The sequence below is a fragment of the Colletotrichum fioriniae genome (genome assembly GCF_027942845.1).
Source record: "Colletotrichum fioriniae strain IMI 355084 chromosome Unknown scaffold_1, whole genome shotgun sequence".
NCBI lineage: Eukaryota > Fungi > Ascomycota > Sordariomycetes > Glomerellales > Glomerellaceae > Colletotrichum > Colletotrichum fioriniae.
This window is the reverse complement of record NW_027076837.1, coordinates 5,548,923-5,565,789: the sequence shown is the minus strand read 5'-3', so window position 1 is coordinate 5,565,789 and position 16,867 is coordinate 5,548,923. Positions and strand designations below refer to the sequence as shown.

Here is a 16,867-nt window from a genome sequence, read left to right as displayed (position 1 = left end):
AGAGGTCATGGTCCTGAGGTCATGGATAGCTGTGTTATAATGTTGCAAGGCGTAAAGGTCGTCCTTTAGGAGAATTTCTTCGTCCATATCTTCCTGGAATTGTAGACGTTCACAGAGGGTACTGATGGCTATGACAGAGTGGCGCGCGGCAGGCTCGAAGCTGGTAAATTGCATCACCAGCTTAGGCCAAAAATGAGGGTCCACGGCGCCCGACATGTAAGGGCCGGCTACCTCGCAGAAAAACTGCAAAGCTCTGCCCTCTCCGACGCCGTCTGCTCCTGGAAAGACATGGTGCGGTCGGTAGCGGCGGAGTTGGGATTTATTTGTTGGCGAGGGCGCCGGACTGTAGCCATCACACTGACGGCCGGTGGCTGCGCAGCGATTGCAGGTTGGCTTGGTCTCGTCGCACTTCACTTTGCGTATCCTACTTGGTCATGAAAGGTTAGATGCGAGGTATCTTCTGAGGCAAGTTTCCAATTCTCACTGTGTACCGATCAATGGAGATGGATACTCTCAGGCACACTCACTTGCATGTTATGCAGCCAGTTCTAGTCTTCCGACTGCCCTTTCGAGCCATTGTGTTCCTGCTTCAGGCCGTCTGCGTACCTAAGGCCACGACCCCACTCGGCCAGCCTCTCCGTCGAAGCGATAACGGGGCAAGCCACCTGCGGTTCTCATGACTCCGGAGCGGGTGAGGGAAGCTTAACCTAGCAGTGGAATGTCGACAAACACATCGGCGACGGCAGGCGCGCGTGTGGAGAAGAAGCAATTCTGGCGTCTGGAGATAATAATCCGGATGTTCCTTCATGGTGCGTCTGCGGGGCGACAAGGGTCCAATGCGAGCCAACCAATATTAGCATAGCTCAGGCCAGCCAACAATCAAGAGCGACGCCCAGAGGTCTTGATTGGCCAGGCCGCTGGACCATGAGACGGGTCTCTCGATAACGGAATGTCTCGACTTTCGAAGTGGAGGTAAGAAACCAGATGTCAAACCGTTTGGATGTTCATGATAATTGGGATGTTGGGATGTAGGACTGATCTTTCGCAGTGGGCGTCCCGCTGAACTCTTATGGAGAGCCAAGACATAAGCTTATGACACAAATAATTGCCTGCAGGATTTGTCGGGGTGGCTGTGACTATCATCATGTCATATCACTTTCTTGGATTAGGCAGCCACTGTTCAGCTGCCTGCTAGGCCCTTTAAAGCTCACGCTTATGTCGCATCAGCTCGACGGACAGTCACAGACCTGGTATTATGTTGCCCGGATCAAGCGTTCATGACGGTAAATACCATTAGTCTATATGCGCTATTGAATTCTCCATGGAATTGTCGTCTACCGAGAACAAGCCTAATACTGTACACCAAGCGAAGCCTCCAAAGACCATAATTGCATGATAATCGGATATTGACGAAACTGAATATCTGCCGCACCGCAAAGGTTGCCCTGCAAATGGTCTTTAGAGAGAACACGCCAAATCGCACGGCCTGAGTTGAGTCAAGTCTATCGATTACATATCGTCGTGCCCAGGAATATTCAACGAAGCCGATAGCGTATGTATCTGCTTCCGTTGCTTGTCCACAGATCCACGCGGTCGATTTCCTTATCCTCCATCGCGGTGAATGTCGACGGAATGCCTCGAACAGCGCGGCCAAGCGGATTCTGGTTCACGAGCCAGTTAAATGCCTTCCGCTCATCAGTTCCCTCCTCAGTCTTGTCAATTTGAAGTTCATTCGGTTCGCCCGCATCCTGGCTTCTCTCCATCCACAGGTATGCCTGCTTGATTGACTCTAGCGCATCTTCATTCGTGATACTGGCGAAGCTGATATATTCGAGCTCCGAGACGTATTTGTTCGAGTATTCCTTCCAAGTGGCCATCATGATGGTCCGGAAACGGCATTTGCGTGGCTCTGGTGTGGGGTCGTCCTCGTTGATCGCATTGAACACCCTGATTTCGTTCTCGCTCGGATACACGGCCATGTCGTCCATGCTCCAGAACATGTCTGGCTTCCAATCTTGGGGAGAAGGAATCATGACTCCGACATCCACCCTCACAGAGTCCGAACGGCGGTGAGCTTGGAAAATGTAGCCTCTTTTTGTAATATCTGGCACACGGCCATCCTCAGTGTCGCTGAGATCGGCTGCAGCTGTTTGCTCCTCATTGTCTGATTCGGACTCGACTTCTTGTTCTGGCTGAGCTGAGCTGGAACCTTTGCTGCTCTTGCCTTTGAAGATGCTCTTGAACTTCCAACCCCGACGGATGATTTCAGAGGTGCCTGAGCGCTCCGCTAACGAAAGTGCATCAATGTCTGTTGCAGCGCTGTGAGCAAAGCCACTCAAGAAGAGAAGGAGGCCAAAGATGGCAGTCGAAAGTACGAAGCGCATGATGACGAGATTTGCAAAAGAAGGAAGATGGATGTGATAACTGGACAACGATCTATTCAAGCCATCTCATTTCCAAGAAATTTTGTCTGGATTTAAAGCACATTCTGCTCGATATTTGGCGCCTTCCACCAGATGCTATCAGCCCTTTTGGGCTGTCCAGGCTGGAGTCCATCCTGGTGGAACTTGACCGGAGAACACAGAAATTACACACCATAATAGTGTTTATGTATCCCACCGCCGGTCTGATTCGGTCATAACCGAAACGGATGGTTTTCAAGTGACTTCAATCACTTGAAGCTCAGGGCGGTTAAGAGATGAACTTCATCGAACCTCCCAGCCTGTCCCTCTGTTCCTCAATTTCATACAAGCTTCAGGTCGACCACAAAATAAAGTTGACCTTGTGGTTAATATTTGAGACCCAGCAGTCATTGCTCCGAATAATTCACCTCCAGGGCCATGGTTTCGGTATACTTGCACGATTCTGATCCTGGGGAACGTGCCGTAATAGGAACTTGCCGCACTGCCGCACTGCCGCACTGCTGCACGGAGTGTCCGTAGTCCTTTACATTTAAGCCATACTCTAATTGGGGCATTAATTATATTGCTGTCATTTATTGATACTTCTGTCTTTCATTTGGTTATAGAACTGTAGCCAATGGGCACAACCGGGTTCGGCCCCCACCTCTAAAGTTTAACATACGTGCCAAGCTATCCGTGCTTCATCTTTGAGCTATGGCTCGACTCGGGAGGTACATACTTCCCGCATGCGATCGGCCCGGCCCTCCATGCAGGCACAACGGCTGAGAAGACGCGTTGCTTGAGGCTTCATGATTGAGTTGTATCTTGCTACTAGACCTTGTAGCTCGAAAGCAGATTAGATCAGGCTTGGAACGCATAGTGAATCTGGGCTGATGTCGCATCATCGCATGTCATTCGAGAAGTGCAGGGCGCCTTGTATTGAGAACTTGGTAGTGAGGACCAACAGGTCATCACTTTTCCTAGAAAAGTCTAATCCCTTAGCCTCATGGCAGATGGTTCCTGAACAACCGTTTCTAATTAGCGGCTGTACCCACAAATCCAACTGAACACAGCTCGGTAGTCAGGTAAGGCTGACAAGTATTACCAAGCAACTCGCTGAACACTCGCTGAAAATGCACACGGGGCCGGCTCAGCCGAAGATACACTTTCTTCTTGGAATTACCAAGGCAAAATTTGTAGATCCCGTATAGATCGCCAGGTCAGGTTCACAGAAAGCTACCTTGTTCTCTGCTGGAAAAATGACGAGAGTCAGGTACGGAGGGGTCTGGAATCAGAAGCACCGCATAGAAGCGCACGCCATATTGTAACTAATTCCAGATCTTGCAAGGAAGAGTTCGCAGGTTATCGCGTGGAGGCAACTTTGAACTGACACTTAGGTACTGCAATGAGAGTCAGAACGATAGTCTGAAGTCGGCCACTAACAGATAAAGTCGCAGTACTATCCCCGTTCATGAGCAAGTTTGCGCCAACTTGTTCCGATATCTCTAATGACATCGATTCCTTCGTTTTGACCCATACGCCACTCGTCTTCTCCAATCGTGGCCTTTTGAAAACTCTCAACTCCCGGCAATCGAGTTCAGCATGAAGCTCAGCATATTACAGCCATCGCTTGGCTGTCTCTTCATTCATGGCGCATTGTCCTCTGTCCTCCCACGAGGCAATGATGATTATGCCGGACATCCAACACTGGGCCACGATAAGATCGTTCCGCTCACCCAGAGCGCCTCCCCAGGATTTGAGGGACAATTAGAGCTTCGATTCAATCCGTTTCTCTATGTTTCAGGCGGCTGCGATCCGTATCCTGCCGTTGATGCCACCGGCAATCTTGGGTAAGATCAGATTTGCCGGCTTTCAAAGAATCCATGGGCGCGAAACGGAACTAACAGAAAGCGATGTAGAGAAGGTCTGAGGCCGACTGGAGGTGGTAGAAGTGGATGTGATGCCGGAGGCACTGCTCAAGTCTATGTCAGAGGTGGACAAAGTCAGGATCGTACTGGTATCATGTTTTCCTACTACATGCCCAAGGTCCGCTGGGGTAAGGGCAACGATGAGGGTCATACCCACTACTGGGCCAGCGTTGTAGTCTGGTTGAACCAGTTTGGCTGCAAGGAAGATGCCTCATCCGTGTCGCCTGTAGGCGTGTCATTCACGACCGATCATCTTGTCTGGGATACTGCACCTGCAGGCAAGATCTCGTATGCATCCTCGGGAGTCGGCGTTGACACGCCGACGCATCCCAAAATGCAGATTCACGACAACGCCTTCTCCCCATTCACAGGTGCTGATGGAGACAAGGTGTTTAAGCGCACAGTTGTCAGCTGGTTTTCTCTTCCCGAGGCTGCGAAGAAAGCTTTATCGGATGTCAAATACGAAAAGACTCAAGTACCGGTCACCGACGCCAACTTCCAGGCTCAGCTGGACGCCGCATACCGAGAGAGCTTTTACGGCGGTCTTACGGACCAACAGGGATGCTTCAGTCAAGAAGCTGGTTCCAACGAGAAGGAGGATCCAATAAGCGATTCGCCTCCTAAGGACAAGGAACCAGCTGGTGCTCCGCCCCCGAGCGGCGAAAAGGGGCCTACCAATGCGCAGTGACTGAAAATGATTAGGAGCGGAGGCGCTGCTGATTGTTAATAAAACGGTTACATATATTCATCATGTAACAGCACTCCGCTACTCAAGACCTGACAGGAGAATTTGGATAACTCCATGCATGTAGTTTGAGCTTTGGGAGAGGCGGTCAGTTTAATGATCTTAAAAGTATACTTGATACTCCGAGAATAAACAATTTAAGCTGGAATAGTCCAATTCAGCCGCTCTGTATAGTCAAAAGTTCTCTGGTAAGCTCTCTCTGAGTGTTTGGTGAAGTAGTCTTCCTTAATCAACTGTTGCAGACTCAAGTCCAAGTCAGCACAGCATTCTCCAATGTAACAACCATGCAATGTTGACCTCCCCACAGCTTCACGGATGACTTGGATGATGCTTTCTCGTTGTATTCGGACGTCTTGGTTCCATATTTCATTTTTGTCCTCGTAGAAAATCTCCCTCCCCCTTTGCAAGCGACCATAGAATACCTTATACACGTAAGGACTCAACCTATCCAACCAATTCACACTACCTTACCCAGCACCTACTAGCAATGCTTTCCACTCCTAGTAACACTCTTGTGTCAAATCTGGCTTGTGGCATTCACTATCACATCGAGTCCTAGATAGAGTAGGTAATACACAATCCAACTCCGCCAATTGTTGATTTCTAACCAAACCAAGCCGGATCTCCATGGAAGCTGCCGCACCATACCGGAAGAGACTGATATCTGCCAGCTTAGGTTTATAGTATATTTACTTAGCGCCAGTGTCTGCCAGCTAGCCTAGCACGGCTTCGACTGCCCCTCCGTAATCGCAGGGCCATTCCGGCGGCTTATTTCCATTTTGGACAAGAGCTACAGTACTTTCGGTTTGCTCACAACTTGGAGTGCGCAGAATACATGTACTTTACGGCCATATGTTCCGGTTGGCAAAGGCATTCTACGTGGCATCGGCATGACATATGATTGTTTGGCTCAACCGAAGCCCATCACAACAGGTCTCAGCCGTGCCCTTGACTACGAGCTGTCTACGCCGTTTTCACATGCGATTTCACGTCGATTTCCAGTGCGTGCGGCAATCTTAACTTGAACGTCCTCAACTGGCAAAAATAGCACCCCTCTCCGTTTTAGCCGATAGAGATGCGTTTAAGGTCACTAGTGCGTGGAATGCGCGTATCCTACATGTACCAAATGATGTGCAAAAGATGCTTTAGAACGCATACCGGCTCAATTTCGAGCAGGTTCTTGCCGGGCGCCGAAAGATGGCATCGACGAAGCGCGACCGAAAAGCGGGTCGCTACTGCAGGCTGCCATACCAACTCGATCTCGGTTGCACATCGATGTTTATCAACCATGGACTGACGAGACATAGACTGGGAAAAGTCTTCGGCGGAGTTTTGCTAACGCTCGCTGCTTTTCCGTACCAGCCTTCATCGTAAGACTTTTAGCGGGAAGCTGCTGCCTGATGTTGCCATGGCGACTAACAAAAGTTCCCTAGCCTGCCTTACTTACCTTGGTTTCTTTGCACAGTTTTGTTTTCTCACGATCTGGCCACATGGTAAGGCTCGCATTGTGAAAACCTCTCTAAGCATGGACGGGAATCAATGAACAGCCTGTGAAGCGTACTGAATCTTGCTATCATTACCCCAGTATCAAATCACCCCGATTCGGAGTCATAATGATACCCAAGCTGAGTAATATTTTCGAAAATGGCGGAATTGCAAGCCTTGCCATCCTTCTCTTTGCTACAACGGTAAATGGCATCACTTCGCTATCCTCTGGCCTTGCTAGCACTGGAAAATGTAAGCCGGTGACTTGGGAAGATTCTACAACCCCCGGACGTCCCGCAGCTACAATCTCACGACCACGAGCCTGCACAACTCACACAACCATTCATGGAATCAGAGGTGCCGAGACAAAGCCTGGAGAGATCAACTGTCGCTATACCAGTGAAACCAACGAGGAAGTTGGTCCGGAGACCTGTCAGAAGCTTGCAGCCCGTTATGGGATCACACTGGACAAGTTCTTCCTCCTCAACCCTTCCCTGAACCGCGACTGCGGGAACATTCGTCCTTGTGCTTCGTACTGCACTGCTGGCTGTACGTGACCCCAACTCACTGGTTCGGTGTTGTGAATTTGTTCAAACTTATCATTCCACCCGCGTTAGTCGTCGAACCGAAAAGGGCGTGGGATGGCATCTGCGGCCCGTCGCGCCCAGGGGTCACCTGTGTGGGGACAAATGGGCAATGCTGCAACTCCGAGACTTGGCGCTGCGGTCAGAGAGAGTAAGTGATAGATCCCCGATTCTTTCCTGGTGTTCATGGCCGTCTTTCACCGGAGCTTGCAGATGCTGACCTAAATCACCACGCTTCAGCATAGACTGTGCTCCTGGTACCTGCTGGGAGGGTATTTGCTGGGGCCACAAAGTGTATACCACTGATGGAACCTGCGGGTACGCAAACGGGAATCGCAAATGTGCTGGAAAGCAGGGAACATGCTGCAGCATCTACGGCCGCTGCGGAAGACATGAAGACTTTTGCGGCGCTGGGATCTGCCAATCAGGAGACTGTGAAGGTCCACAGCCACATATGGATGTATTCCTCCTGAACGAGCAGATGTGCCGCTTTTGAGCAGTTCATATAGGCTCAAAAAGGCTGGCTCTTACGGTAATTATCAGAATGTCTCTCTGAAGTTTCCCTGTCTTCTGGTTTAGGGGGGCATCTCGGATTTTGACGAAGGTGGGACCGTGTGAGAATAGAAGTGAGGGGCATTCTGCGATACCCCGCCTGCGTGGGCAGCCTCAACTCGATCGCACGGCTCTCCTGGTAAAAGCAGATAATCTTCATGTCATCAGAAAAAATAAGCTTATTTCAACTAGCGATGCGTCTAGAAACATTAGAGATCGCTCTTAACAAGAGCAGAGGCCAATGATTACTTGCAAACCGGTGGGGAGCGGTAAGACGGAAATCACTTCCCGTTCTCCCTAGGTGGTTAAACATATTTCCGGAGGCGGTTTACTCACGATTAGAAATCCACGCCGACGTCATAGAAGAAGCAACAGTTAGCTACGTAAGTCACACGTAAATCACGCCAGTGATAACATCACTTTTCGCCATTTATAAGGCGAGCACAAAATTCATCCAAGCTTCTTCATCTTAAGGTACACGATACAAAGCCTTACAATGACTGCCAAGATTTTTATCACAGGAGCCACGGGCTACATCGGTGGCGACGCCCTTTACCAGCTGCACCAGAAACACTCCGAGTTCGAATACGCGCTTCTCATCCGAACTCAAGACAAGGCAGACAAAGTGCTCGAGAAATATCCGAAAGCCAGGATTGTTATTGGGGGACTCGATGATTCCGAGACCCTGGAGCGCGAGGCAGCATGGGCTGATGTTGTAATTCGTAAGTTGTCCATTTCTCAGACTCGAGTTAGAACCCCCACTGACGTATAATCTCGCCTCATCCAGACACCGCCGACTCCTCAGACCACGCAGGCGCAGCCAAGGCTATTGCAAAGGGACTCGTATCAGGCCACTCGCCATCCCGGCCAGGATTCTGGTTGCACACGGGCGGTACCGGCATCCTGACGTACTTCGACTCGGAAGTCAAGAAGACATTTGGCGAGCACGACGACAAGGTCTTCAACGACTACGATGGCGTCGATGAGCTCGTCAACTTGCCAGCTGACGCCTTCCACCGCAACGTAGACGAGATCGTCCTCGAGACTGGCAACAAGCACGCCGATTCTGTCAAGACTGCCATTATCTGCCCTCCCACAATTTATGGCAAGGGACGAGGTCCCGTGTCGGGTCGAGGCCGTCAGGTGTACGAGCTGGCTACCTTTGTGTTGAAGGAGGGATACAGCCCTCGCATTGGCAAGGGACTTGCTCGGTGGAACAACATCCACGTTCACGACCTCAGCGTGGTGTTTGAGTTGCTGGTCGAGGCCGCGCTCGACCCATCTCGTAAGGCCGATAAGGAGATCTGGGGTGCCAAGGGATACTTCCTCACGGAAAATGGCGAGCATGTTTGGGGTGAATTGTCGACGCTGGTCGGGAAGGCAGCACATGAGCAGGGCTTCATTAAGCAAGAGCCCGAGGTGCGGGAGTTGTCTTATGATGAGGCCGTCAAGTCATCTGCTGGTTTTGAGGCAGCTAGTTGGGGCCTGAACTCTCGGGCTTCTGCCTTGCGTGCGAAGAAGGTCCTCGGATGGAAGCCACAGGAGAAGAGTCTGGAAGATGAAGTGCCTGCCATTGTCAAGTCTGAGGCAGCTAGATTGAAGCTCTAGAGCCCACATAAACACAAGGTATTAATGAATTGTGATTATTAGTTGATCATCTGAACTTTGGCAGCGCTCATCCTTGAAATATCCAACTACCTATACAAAAGCAGAGACTAGTAGGTACTCGCCTGTATGCCGGCGTAGGTAGTGTGGAGGTTAAGATAACACTCGATGGCGTGCTCAAGGTCGGCCGATGGCGGAGAGGGTCGGCAATTATCATGCACATGAACCGGCGCAGGATGCGATCTCGACATCGCTCCTCACTTGCGCGTCATCTCCAACTTACATAACCAAGTCGCCCGATGCCAAAACACCGATGCGAAGACAGAACGTATATCAAGACGCTTCAGCTCGCAGTCTCATCACATAACCTCAATGTAAGAACGAGACGTTTGAGCTTCACTACGTTTCATCTCCCAATCTGATACGTCCACTTGCCCAACCACCATGTCTCCAACCTCAGTCCGCGAGGGCGGCCCAGAACTCAAAGGCCCCCTCGACTTCAAAGACAGCCCTCTAAGCAAAGCCTCCCGCCAACCTCTCCTCCTAGGCCTCTTTCTTAACCTTCAAGACATAAACTTCTCCACGCAACCCACGACAAACACCTGGACTTTTGACTACAACGTCGCTCTCGTCCGCCGCGCCGAACAGCTCGGCTTCGAACTCGCCTTCAGCCGCACCCAATGGCTCCCCAAAGGCGGCTACGACGGGGAAGCCTCGCTCGACGCCTTCGTCGCCCTAGGTGCCATGGCTGCCGTGACCGAATCCATCCTGCTCATTTCGACCATGCATGTCCTCTACGGGCCGCTTCACCCCTTGCACATTGCCAAATACGGCGCCACGCTGGATCACATCGCCAAGGGCCGTTGGGGGATCAATGTAGTCACGGGCCATCGGGCCGTGGAGCACGAAATGTTTGGCCGGCAGCGCATCGAGCACGATCAGCGGTACCGGATGGCTGGCGAGTTGTTCGACGTAGTGAATAGTCTCTGGAACGAGACGGAGAATATTTCCTACGAGGGCAAAGTCTCGCCGTGGCGCCTCGAGAATGCGTGGGTCACACCGAAACCGCAGTTTGGTCGCCCGATCCTCGTCAACGCGACGGGCTCACCCGCGGGCATCGAATTTGCCGCGCGGTACTCTGACCTTATCTTCATTACCTCGCCGGGGACGGCTCACATTGACAGCGCGCTCGAGACCTTGCCGGCCCATATCGCCAACATCAGGGCCGCTGTCGAGGCACAGGGCCGCAGCGGTGTCAAGATCATCATCAACCCAATCATTGTCTCTAAAGACACGCCCGAAGAGGCATGGGCGTATGCGGAGAGCATCGCCGAGGGGACGACAATCCAGGCGGGCACCAAGAAGTTTGGGACGGCGAACGGGGCGTATGATAGTGATGCGCATGCGTGGAGGGGTAGAAAGGACGCCAAGGAGAATAAGGGTCTGAATCTGGGAGGGAATATTGAGATTATTGGGTCGCCGGGGCAGGTCGTTGAGCAGCTGGATGCGTTGCACAAGGTCGGGATCGATGGCGTCCAGATCAATTTTTATGATTTTGCACCAGATCTGGAGTACTTCGGCGAGAAGATTTTACCGCTGTTGAAAGAAGCTGGTCTACGGGTAGACTGAATCTCGGCAGGTTTCAATGGATGTAGCTCCACAATCATCGTCATTATCTTATACGATGATATTCCCCTAAAGCCCGCCACATGAATGCAAAACTCCAAAATCGCCATCAATGGAACGAAACCCAGACCATCCAAACACCGTACAGAATGTTTTACAAAGTCTAAAGAGACGTTTTCTGACCCATTATGAACTGGTCGACTTCCGACACTTTGGCGGCGGACTCAGCGGCGTCGGGCACTGCAGGTCCACATCCTCCTCATTAACACCAAAATAGTACACATCATCATCCGAATCCCGTTCCGACAACGCTATGCTCATGTGCCTCCTCACACTCAAATCCCTACGCAGCGCCACCCCAAGACTGCTGTCACTCCGCAAACTACTCCTTACGCTCGCCCGTCGCGGGATCCCACGCTCACGTTCCGCCCCCCATCCGACGCGCTCACTCTCGACAACGATGATGCCGTGTTCGCTCTCCCGTCGGACCCCGTGAACCTCCACCACCGGCATCGCGGCAGCCGCAGCCGCCATCATCGGTCCCGCGTGCGTGGGCATGGGCATAGGCTCAATATCATCCAGCCCGTTGATGCTCGAGTGGTCGCTTTTCTTCCGCGTGCGTAGCCAGAAAAAGGTCGGACCGGGTTTCCTCATGCCCGATTCCGAGGCGCAGCTAATGGATGACGATATCCTCTCGTTGTTGACCCCGCTCATACCTGGGCGAACGCGTTGTGGGCCCTCGCCGAAACTCAAGTCCTCTCTGAACATGCCTCCGCCAAAGATGGTGCCGTCGTCGTAGTCGTCGGTGAGGTCTCGTTGTCGTCGCTCAACGAGCGGTCGGAGGGTGGGGATACAGCAGCAAATGACGGCGCATGAGAGTTCTACGACGGACCAGAGGATGATAGAAATCCCGTCGTACGTCATGTCGACCATGTCAAAGGACCCTGGGAGATATGCGATCCGAATGACGGATACCGCGCATGTTCTGGGCGGCAACCAATCCACATTAACAACAAAGATTCTCATAAAAAAATGAAGAACTTCAACTTACAGTAGCCCCAAGGCAAAGCTGATGACGAGAGCTAGCTTCTCCCCTCGCCGGAATCTCAGCCTTCCGAGCAGCGGTAAAGGTAAAACAAAGATGAAGATGTTCGTGAGTAAGTGTATTGACGCGTTGGCAAGCCACCATCCCAACACACTGATGGGCGAATCCGTCATCTCGCGCTTGAGTACCAAACTGTACGTAATGCCCGCCGAGACCATCAGCGATACGCCAAACAAAACGAGGAACGCGATGCCGGCGTTGCACATCATATCGACCATGAGAAGAGGAAAGCTTCGGCGGTATTGGAGGAGGAAGGCGATCTTGATGGTGACGAAGGCGATGTTGTAAATCATCATGATGAACATGGCGAGCTATTTTTGAGCGTGTACGATCAGCACCCGAAGAAGAAAGGGAATTCTCATGTTTATGAAAGGCTTACCTTTTGAGCTTTCTCGATTGTTTGTGCCTGCGTCATCCAGACATGCTTTCCGAGTCCGAATCTGGTACCTGTGTCCCTCTCACCCACATCAGCCCACAAACTTCCCTTTCATGATGGTGGCTCTCCACCTGAACAGCCCGTCTTCGCGACTGTGTCCAGACGTCCAACATCGAAAACTCACCCAAACACAGCATGATTCCGTGGAAAGCCACCGTAGCAAACGAAAGCGTCACCATCGTATCGTCAGCACCCCATTTCTTGATAACCCGCGCCCTCACGTAGATCCGCAGCCCGACAAACACAGTCGTGACGAAGAGCACTGCGATAATGACGCCGAGCATCATGTTGGCGAGGCTCTCGTGGGAGAGCGCCTGCATCTGCGTCGAGCCGAAGCCTCCCTCAGTGGTCTCGTTGGAAGACACATCCATGTCTTCCTTTTCTAGCCCGGGCCAGATCAGCATTGAGTAAATTCGATGCCCTGGTTATTTTCAATCTTTATTGCGAGACGCGCATCGGGGTTCCGGGCTCCGTCCTTTTGGGCGACGGGCGTCCCAGTCGTGTTTCGGTTCGTTGTTCTCCAAGCGATCGCAAGTTCGGTTTCGTAGCCCCCCGCGAGCTGTCGCGCACACAGGCTGAGAAGCCAGGGGACTTGAAGCCCTCAACTGGAATTACCCTTTTTGGACGGAACTGTGAATGAAGATAGCATGCAGTCAAACAAACTACAACAGAGTTTAGGACAAGAACAAGGAATCGAGAAAAACGAAGAGAGGAGCAGAACCAGAAAAGACAGGTAGGCTCTCGTGCGGTGAAAGAGGGAAGGCCTTTACCACATATACGGGCAAAAGAACGCCACGGGCTTAAAGTTTGGCGCTTACACGAGCCTCAATCCATTCCCGGCACGCGTTCGGAAAAGAGAATGTCTCAGACGCCGCGTCCCCGGCTGCGCGATGGCCGTTCCGGATCCGGCGAACCGATCCACGCTTAGAGTGCGCCCCCTCGCGACTGGATCTTCTTCACGCCTGGATTCGACAGAGCGAAGCACTCAACCACGCCAGTCCATTTTTTGCTTCTGTTCCAAGTTCATCTTCATCGTAGAAGACCTTCCGCCACTCCTGAAACATGTACCCATTCCCATGGCCGCATTCGAACCACCGAATTCGGAATGGGAACCGGTAGCCCTATTGATTTCGTCCAAACGTCCTGGGCTTCTTTCAGCATCTCGAGATGCTGCGTTTCTCAGCGGTATGTCTCACCCGCTACAAGACGCCGTGTAGAAATATCGGCCGATAACAAAGTCCATGCACGAACCAGCTCCGAATTCGACGTGCGACACACATGAACCCCTCCGGTGCTACCAATCGTTAGGATAACAATTGAGTCGTAATGAATGAGTCGTTCAGTCCATTTCTTCCGTGGATCGTGTCGCACACCTAAGTACGCGCACAAGGCACATACGTAGTGAGGCGCGACGGTCTCCCAGCCAAGTGGAGAAAGTGACCCTTGGGGGCGATCGATGGAATCCCGGAAATCTGGTCCGAAGGCTCGGAATCGACCAGATCGACCTGTCGAGCCTTGTTAAGTTAAAGCCCTACCTTGGATGCTTGGGCAGGCGGACAGATATGATGTAAAGATCTCGGTTACACCGGCGGGTCCGTCCCAAGGCACTGATTCTCGTGGCGTTTACGTGGCGTTCCCTTCCATTGGTGTTAAAATCCACCTTCCGGTCCCAAACTAATCAACGCGGAGCCGGACGCTAGCTTGACGGGCGGCCGGCTCGGCTTGCCGTAGGCAAGTACGATATTCATACTGAGAAAACCTCTGAGAGGTTATAAGACCGGGATATGAACCTGGCCGATGTCCCCAGCCCGAGCCCGGGTTGACTACCTCCCGCAGGCGCCGGGGCGGAAGCAAAGTCGCAAGATTGAGCATTACGCAGAAGTCTAGAACGGCCCATGAGTCGACGTCGTGGTTCTCGCAAGTAAGGGAATGACCCCTTGTTTCGATCCCAAGGTAACCTATAAGTAAAAGTCGTGCGCATATACTATACATTTGATTTGGTTTCCGCTTGGTCTGACGTTCTGCCTCAGACCCTGGTCAATCGAGGTCCGAGGAAACCCACTCGCACACCCACTTTACGGAGGGCGGCCCGCGCCGTTGTTCGATAGTGCCTAGGCTTTCGAGATCGAGGACGGGATCTTGTCTTTCAGGCGGAAATGCTATGTGTATTCCGAATAAGGGCGTCAGCAGAGAGATCAAGATATAATTGCATGCTACTCAATATAGTTCACCGAATACTCTGGAGAAAGTCCTTTTTTGAAATGTTTTGTTGCATTCAATTTTGATATCTTGTTTCTGTTGTCGTCTCAATGCCATGAGAGAAAATGCCACGCTCAAACCACACCTGTCCTTTTGTGTCATCCAAGGATCAGGTAATTACAGTGAAAAGAAAGATCCGAAACCGTTCCTATGCCGCAAAAAGCCACCTGTCGGGGCCATGTATGAAAGAATATTTTGTTTTTCCGTGCCGTAAATGCTCCTTGACGCAAATCGCTAAACCCGCCCTCGCCCAAACCCTCTCTAATGCAAATAGAGGGGAGGAAGAGAGATGAAGAAAACACTCGAAGCAAAGCGAAAGCACAAGCGGTCTGTTTAGACATTGTGGTCGCCGTTAATAGTGGTGGTGCCTTCGCTGCTAGGCTTCTTCTCTGTTGCGGTGTTGCCAGCCCTTGACGCCACCTTTTCGAGAATAACCTTCTTACGGAACTCGAAGACGGTGTTGTGCTTGGACTTGATGGCCTCGCGGACGCGGTTCTCGGAACGGCCCATCCAGATGTGGTAGGGAGCCATGCTAGCGGGGAATAGGGGCAGGTTCTGGGAAGACTCCATGAAGCGGTAGGGGTCGCGCTTCTCGAACGAGGCGATAATGTCGAGTTCAGAGGCAACCTGTTCGCAGTAGACCTCAAGAGGCAAATCGTTGACGTCCTCGCCGAAGGGGTTCTCAATCTCGCGACCGATGAAGAGGATGCCGAGAATGATGTAGGAGGCAGCGACGGTGGCGGGAATGGTGATCCAGCCGAGCTTGTCAATCAGCTGGAAGGGAAGCAGCATAACGTAGACCCAGGTGATTTGGCTGATGGCAATGGCATACGCAATGGGAAGAGGCGTGGTCAGGACACGCTCAGTTCCGGTCATGATGTCGTTCAGGAGGGCAACGTTGTTGTAGGCGAGAGTCTGCTGCATAGGGACCTTGAGCTGGCCATCCTCGACCATCTTGTCGACAAGGCAAGAAATGTGGGAGAGGATTTCGAGGGGCAGGTTGCCGAGAGGACGGGAGGCCTTCTTGATGGTCTTGCGGGGGTTGCTGGCGGCGAAGGAAACACCAAGGTACTCGCCAGTCTCCTTGAAGAAGTTCTTCTTCTTCAGGGTCATCTTCTCAGGCTCGGCAGACGTGGCTTCTTGCGCAAAGGTCGTCATGTGGGAGACGAGATGCTCGAGATCCTCGTACTGGGTGTAGGGTTCGAAGCGGAGTTTATGCTTCAGGGAGACGGAAAAGGCGAGGAGCAGGTTCATGCAGCCGACCTTGCGGAGCAGCGATTGTCTAGGATCGATACCCTCATTGTCACCACCGTGGATCCAGAAGACGCGGCCAAGACTCTGTGTCGCAAGAATGAGCTGGGCCCAGTAACGGCGACCCTCGGCGTAGCGCTCGTAGGCGGTAGAACTGCGGAAAGAAAGACCCAAACCGACGACGAAACCCAGGACGGTAAGCAGGACAGAGTCGACACCCATAGTCGTACGGTACTTGTCGATGACGGTGATAGCGGCAGCCCACAGAGACATCCAGATCAGGGGAACAATCATCTTGGGCAGAATGCTGCCGTGCATTTGCATGAACAGAGGCCATTTGGAGTGCTTGAGAATGTCGCGAGGACCGGTGAAGTAGTCGTCAATGTCAATGCTGGTGTTCTTTCTGCTAAACGGGTTCGGGGTCATGGGACCGGTAGGGGACATAGTATCGCGCAGGTCTTCCGTGTTGAAGTCGGTCAAGCGCGGCTTGATGGTGAAATCCTGGTGGTGCTGGTTGTCGCTGGCAGGGTTGTGGTTGTTGCCGCCCGTGGGCGCGTGACCGCCTTCTTCAGCCATGATGTGAGGCGTGACTCCAGAGTCGTTTGTTGCTATATTGATTGTTGGAACTTCGTAGGCCGAGGTATTTAGGTGTGGCATATCCGGAAGTGGAAGGGAAGAAGGGGAACGGGAAGGGGAGAAGGAGCTTTATTGATATGCTCCTAACTTGTCGATTATAGACAGACCCTGTCCGTCAATCGGCAGCGATGGCGGCGGGAGTGAGGGATGATCGGTCGAAAAGAGTTAGGACCGTAAGGACGACAAGGCAGCTTTTGGCGCGGGAGTGTTTGGTATATGAAGCGGTAGCGCTGGAAGGGGTACGAAATTGGTC

General features: G+C 52.2%; 6 protein-coding genes across 6 annotated transcripts; 3 read left to right on the top strand and 3 right to left on the bottom strand.

Moving 5' to 3' along the window:
* Nucleotides 1-1,535: 1,535 nt before the first annotated feature.
* Nucleotides 1,536-2,384, bottom strand: N0V96_001435 (uncharacterized protein; the record flags this gene model as incomplete). The annotated part of the gene is made up of 1 exon (XM_053191927.1): nucleotides 1,536-2,384. The coding sequence occupies one exon, from the start codon at nucleotides 2,382-2,384 to the stop codon at nucleotides 1,536-1,538; it is 849 nt and encodes a 282-aa protein (XP_053050535.1).
* Nucleotides 2,385-4,386: 2,002 nt separating this feature from the next.
* On the top strand, nucleotides 4,387-5,018 carry N0V96_001434 (uncharacterized protein; the record flags this gene model as incomplete). Its single annotated transcript, XM_065756231.1, has 2 exons — nucleotides 4,387-4,395; nucleotides 4,449-5,018. The coding sequence occupies 2 exons, from the start codon at nucleotides 4,387-4,389 to the stop codon at nucleotides 5,016-5,018; spliced, it is 579 nt and encodes a 192-aa protein (XP_065615471.1).
* A 3,174-nt stretch (nucleotides 5,019-8,192) lies between these two features.
* Nucleotides 8,193-9,304, top strand: N0V96_001433 (uncharacterized protein; the record flags this gene model as incomplete). The annotated part of the gene is made up of 2 exons (XM_053191929.1): nucleotides 8,193-8,418; nucleotides 8,484-9,304. The coding sequence occupies 2 exons, from the start codon at nucleotides 8,193-8,195 to the stop codon at nucleotides 9,302-9,304; spliced, it is 1,047 nt and encodes a 348-aa protein (XP_053050537.1).
* A 441-nt stretch (nucleotides 9,305-9,745) lies between these two features.
* On the top strand, nucleotides 9,746-10,930 carry N0V96_001432 (uncharacterized protein; the record flags this gene model as incomplete). The annotated part of the gene is made up of 1 exon (XM_053191930.2): nucleotides 9,746-10,930. The coding sequence occupies one exon, from the start codon at nucleotides 9,746-9,748 to the stop codon at nucleotides 10,928-10,930; it is 1,185 nt and encodes a 394-aa protein (XP_053050538.1).
* A 183-nt stretch (nucleotides 10,931-11,113) lies between these two features.
* N0V96_001431 (uncharacterized protein) lies at nucleotides 11,114-12,839 on the bottom strand (the record flags this gene model as incomplete). The annotated part of the gene is made up of 3 exons (XM_065756230.1): nucleotides 11,114-11,871; nucleotides 12,127-12,343; nucleotides 12,645-12,839. The coding sequence occupies 3 exons, from the start codon at nucleotides 12,837-12,839 to the stop codon at nucleotides 11,114-11,116; spliced, it is 1,170 nt and encodes a 389-aa protein (XP_065615470.1).
* Nucleotides 12,840-15,060: 2,221 nt separating this feature from the next.
* N0V96_001430 (uncharacterized protein) lies at nucleotides 15,061-16,554 on the bottom strand (the record flags this gene model as incomplete). The annotated part of the gene is made up of 1 exon (XM_053191932.1): nucleotides 15,061-16,554. One exon carries the CDS (start codon nucleotides 16,552-16,554, stop codon nucleotides 15,061-15,063), a length of 1,494 nt encoding a protein of 497 aa, XP_053050540.1.
* Between the last annotated feature and the right edge of the window lie 313 nt (nucleotides 16,555-16,867).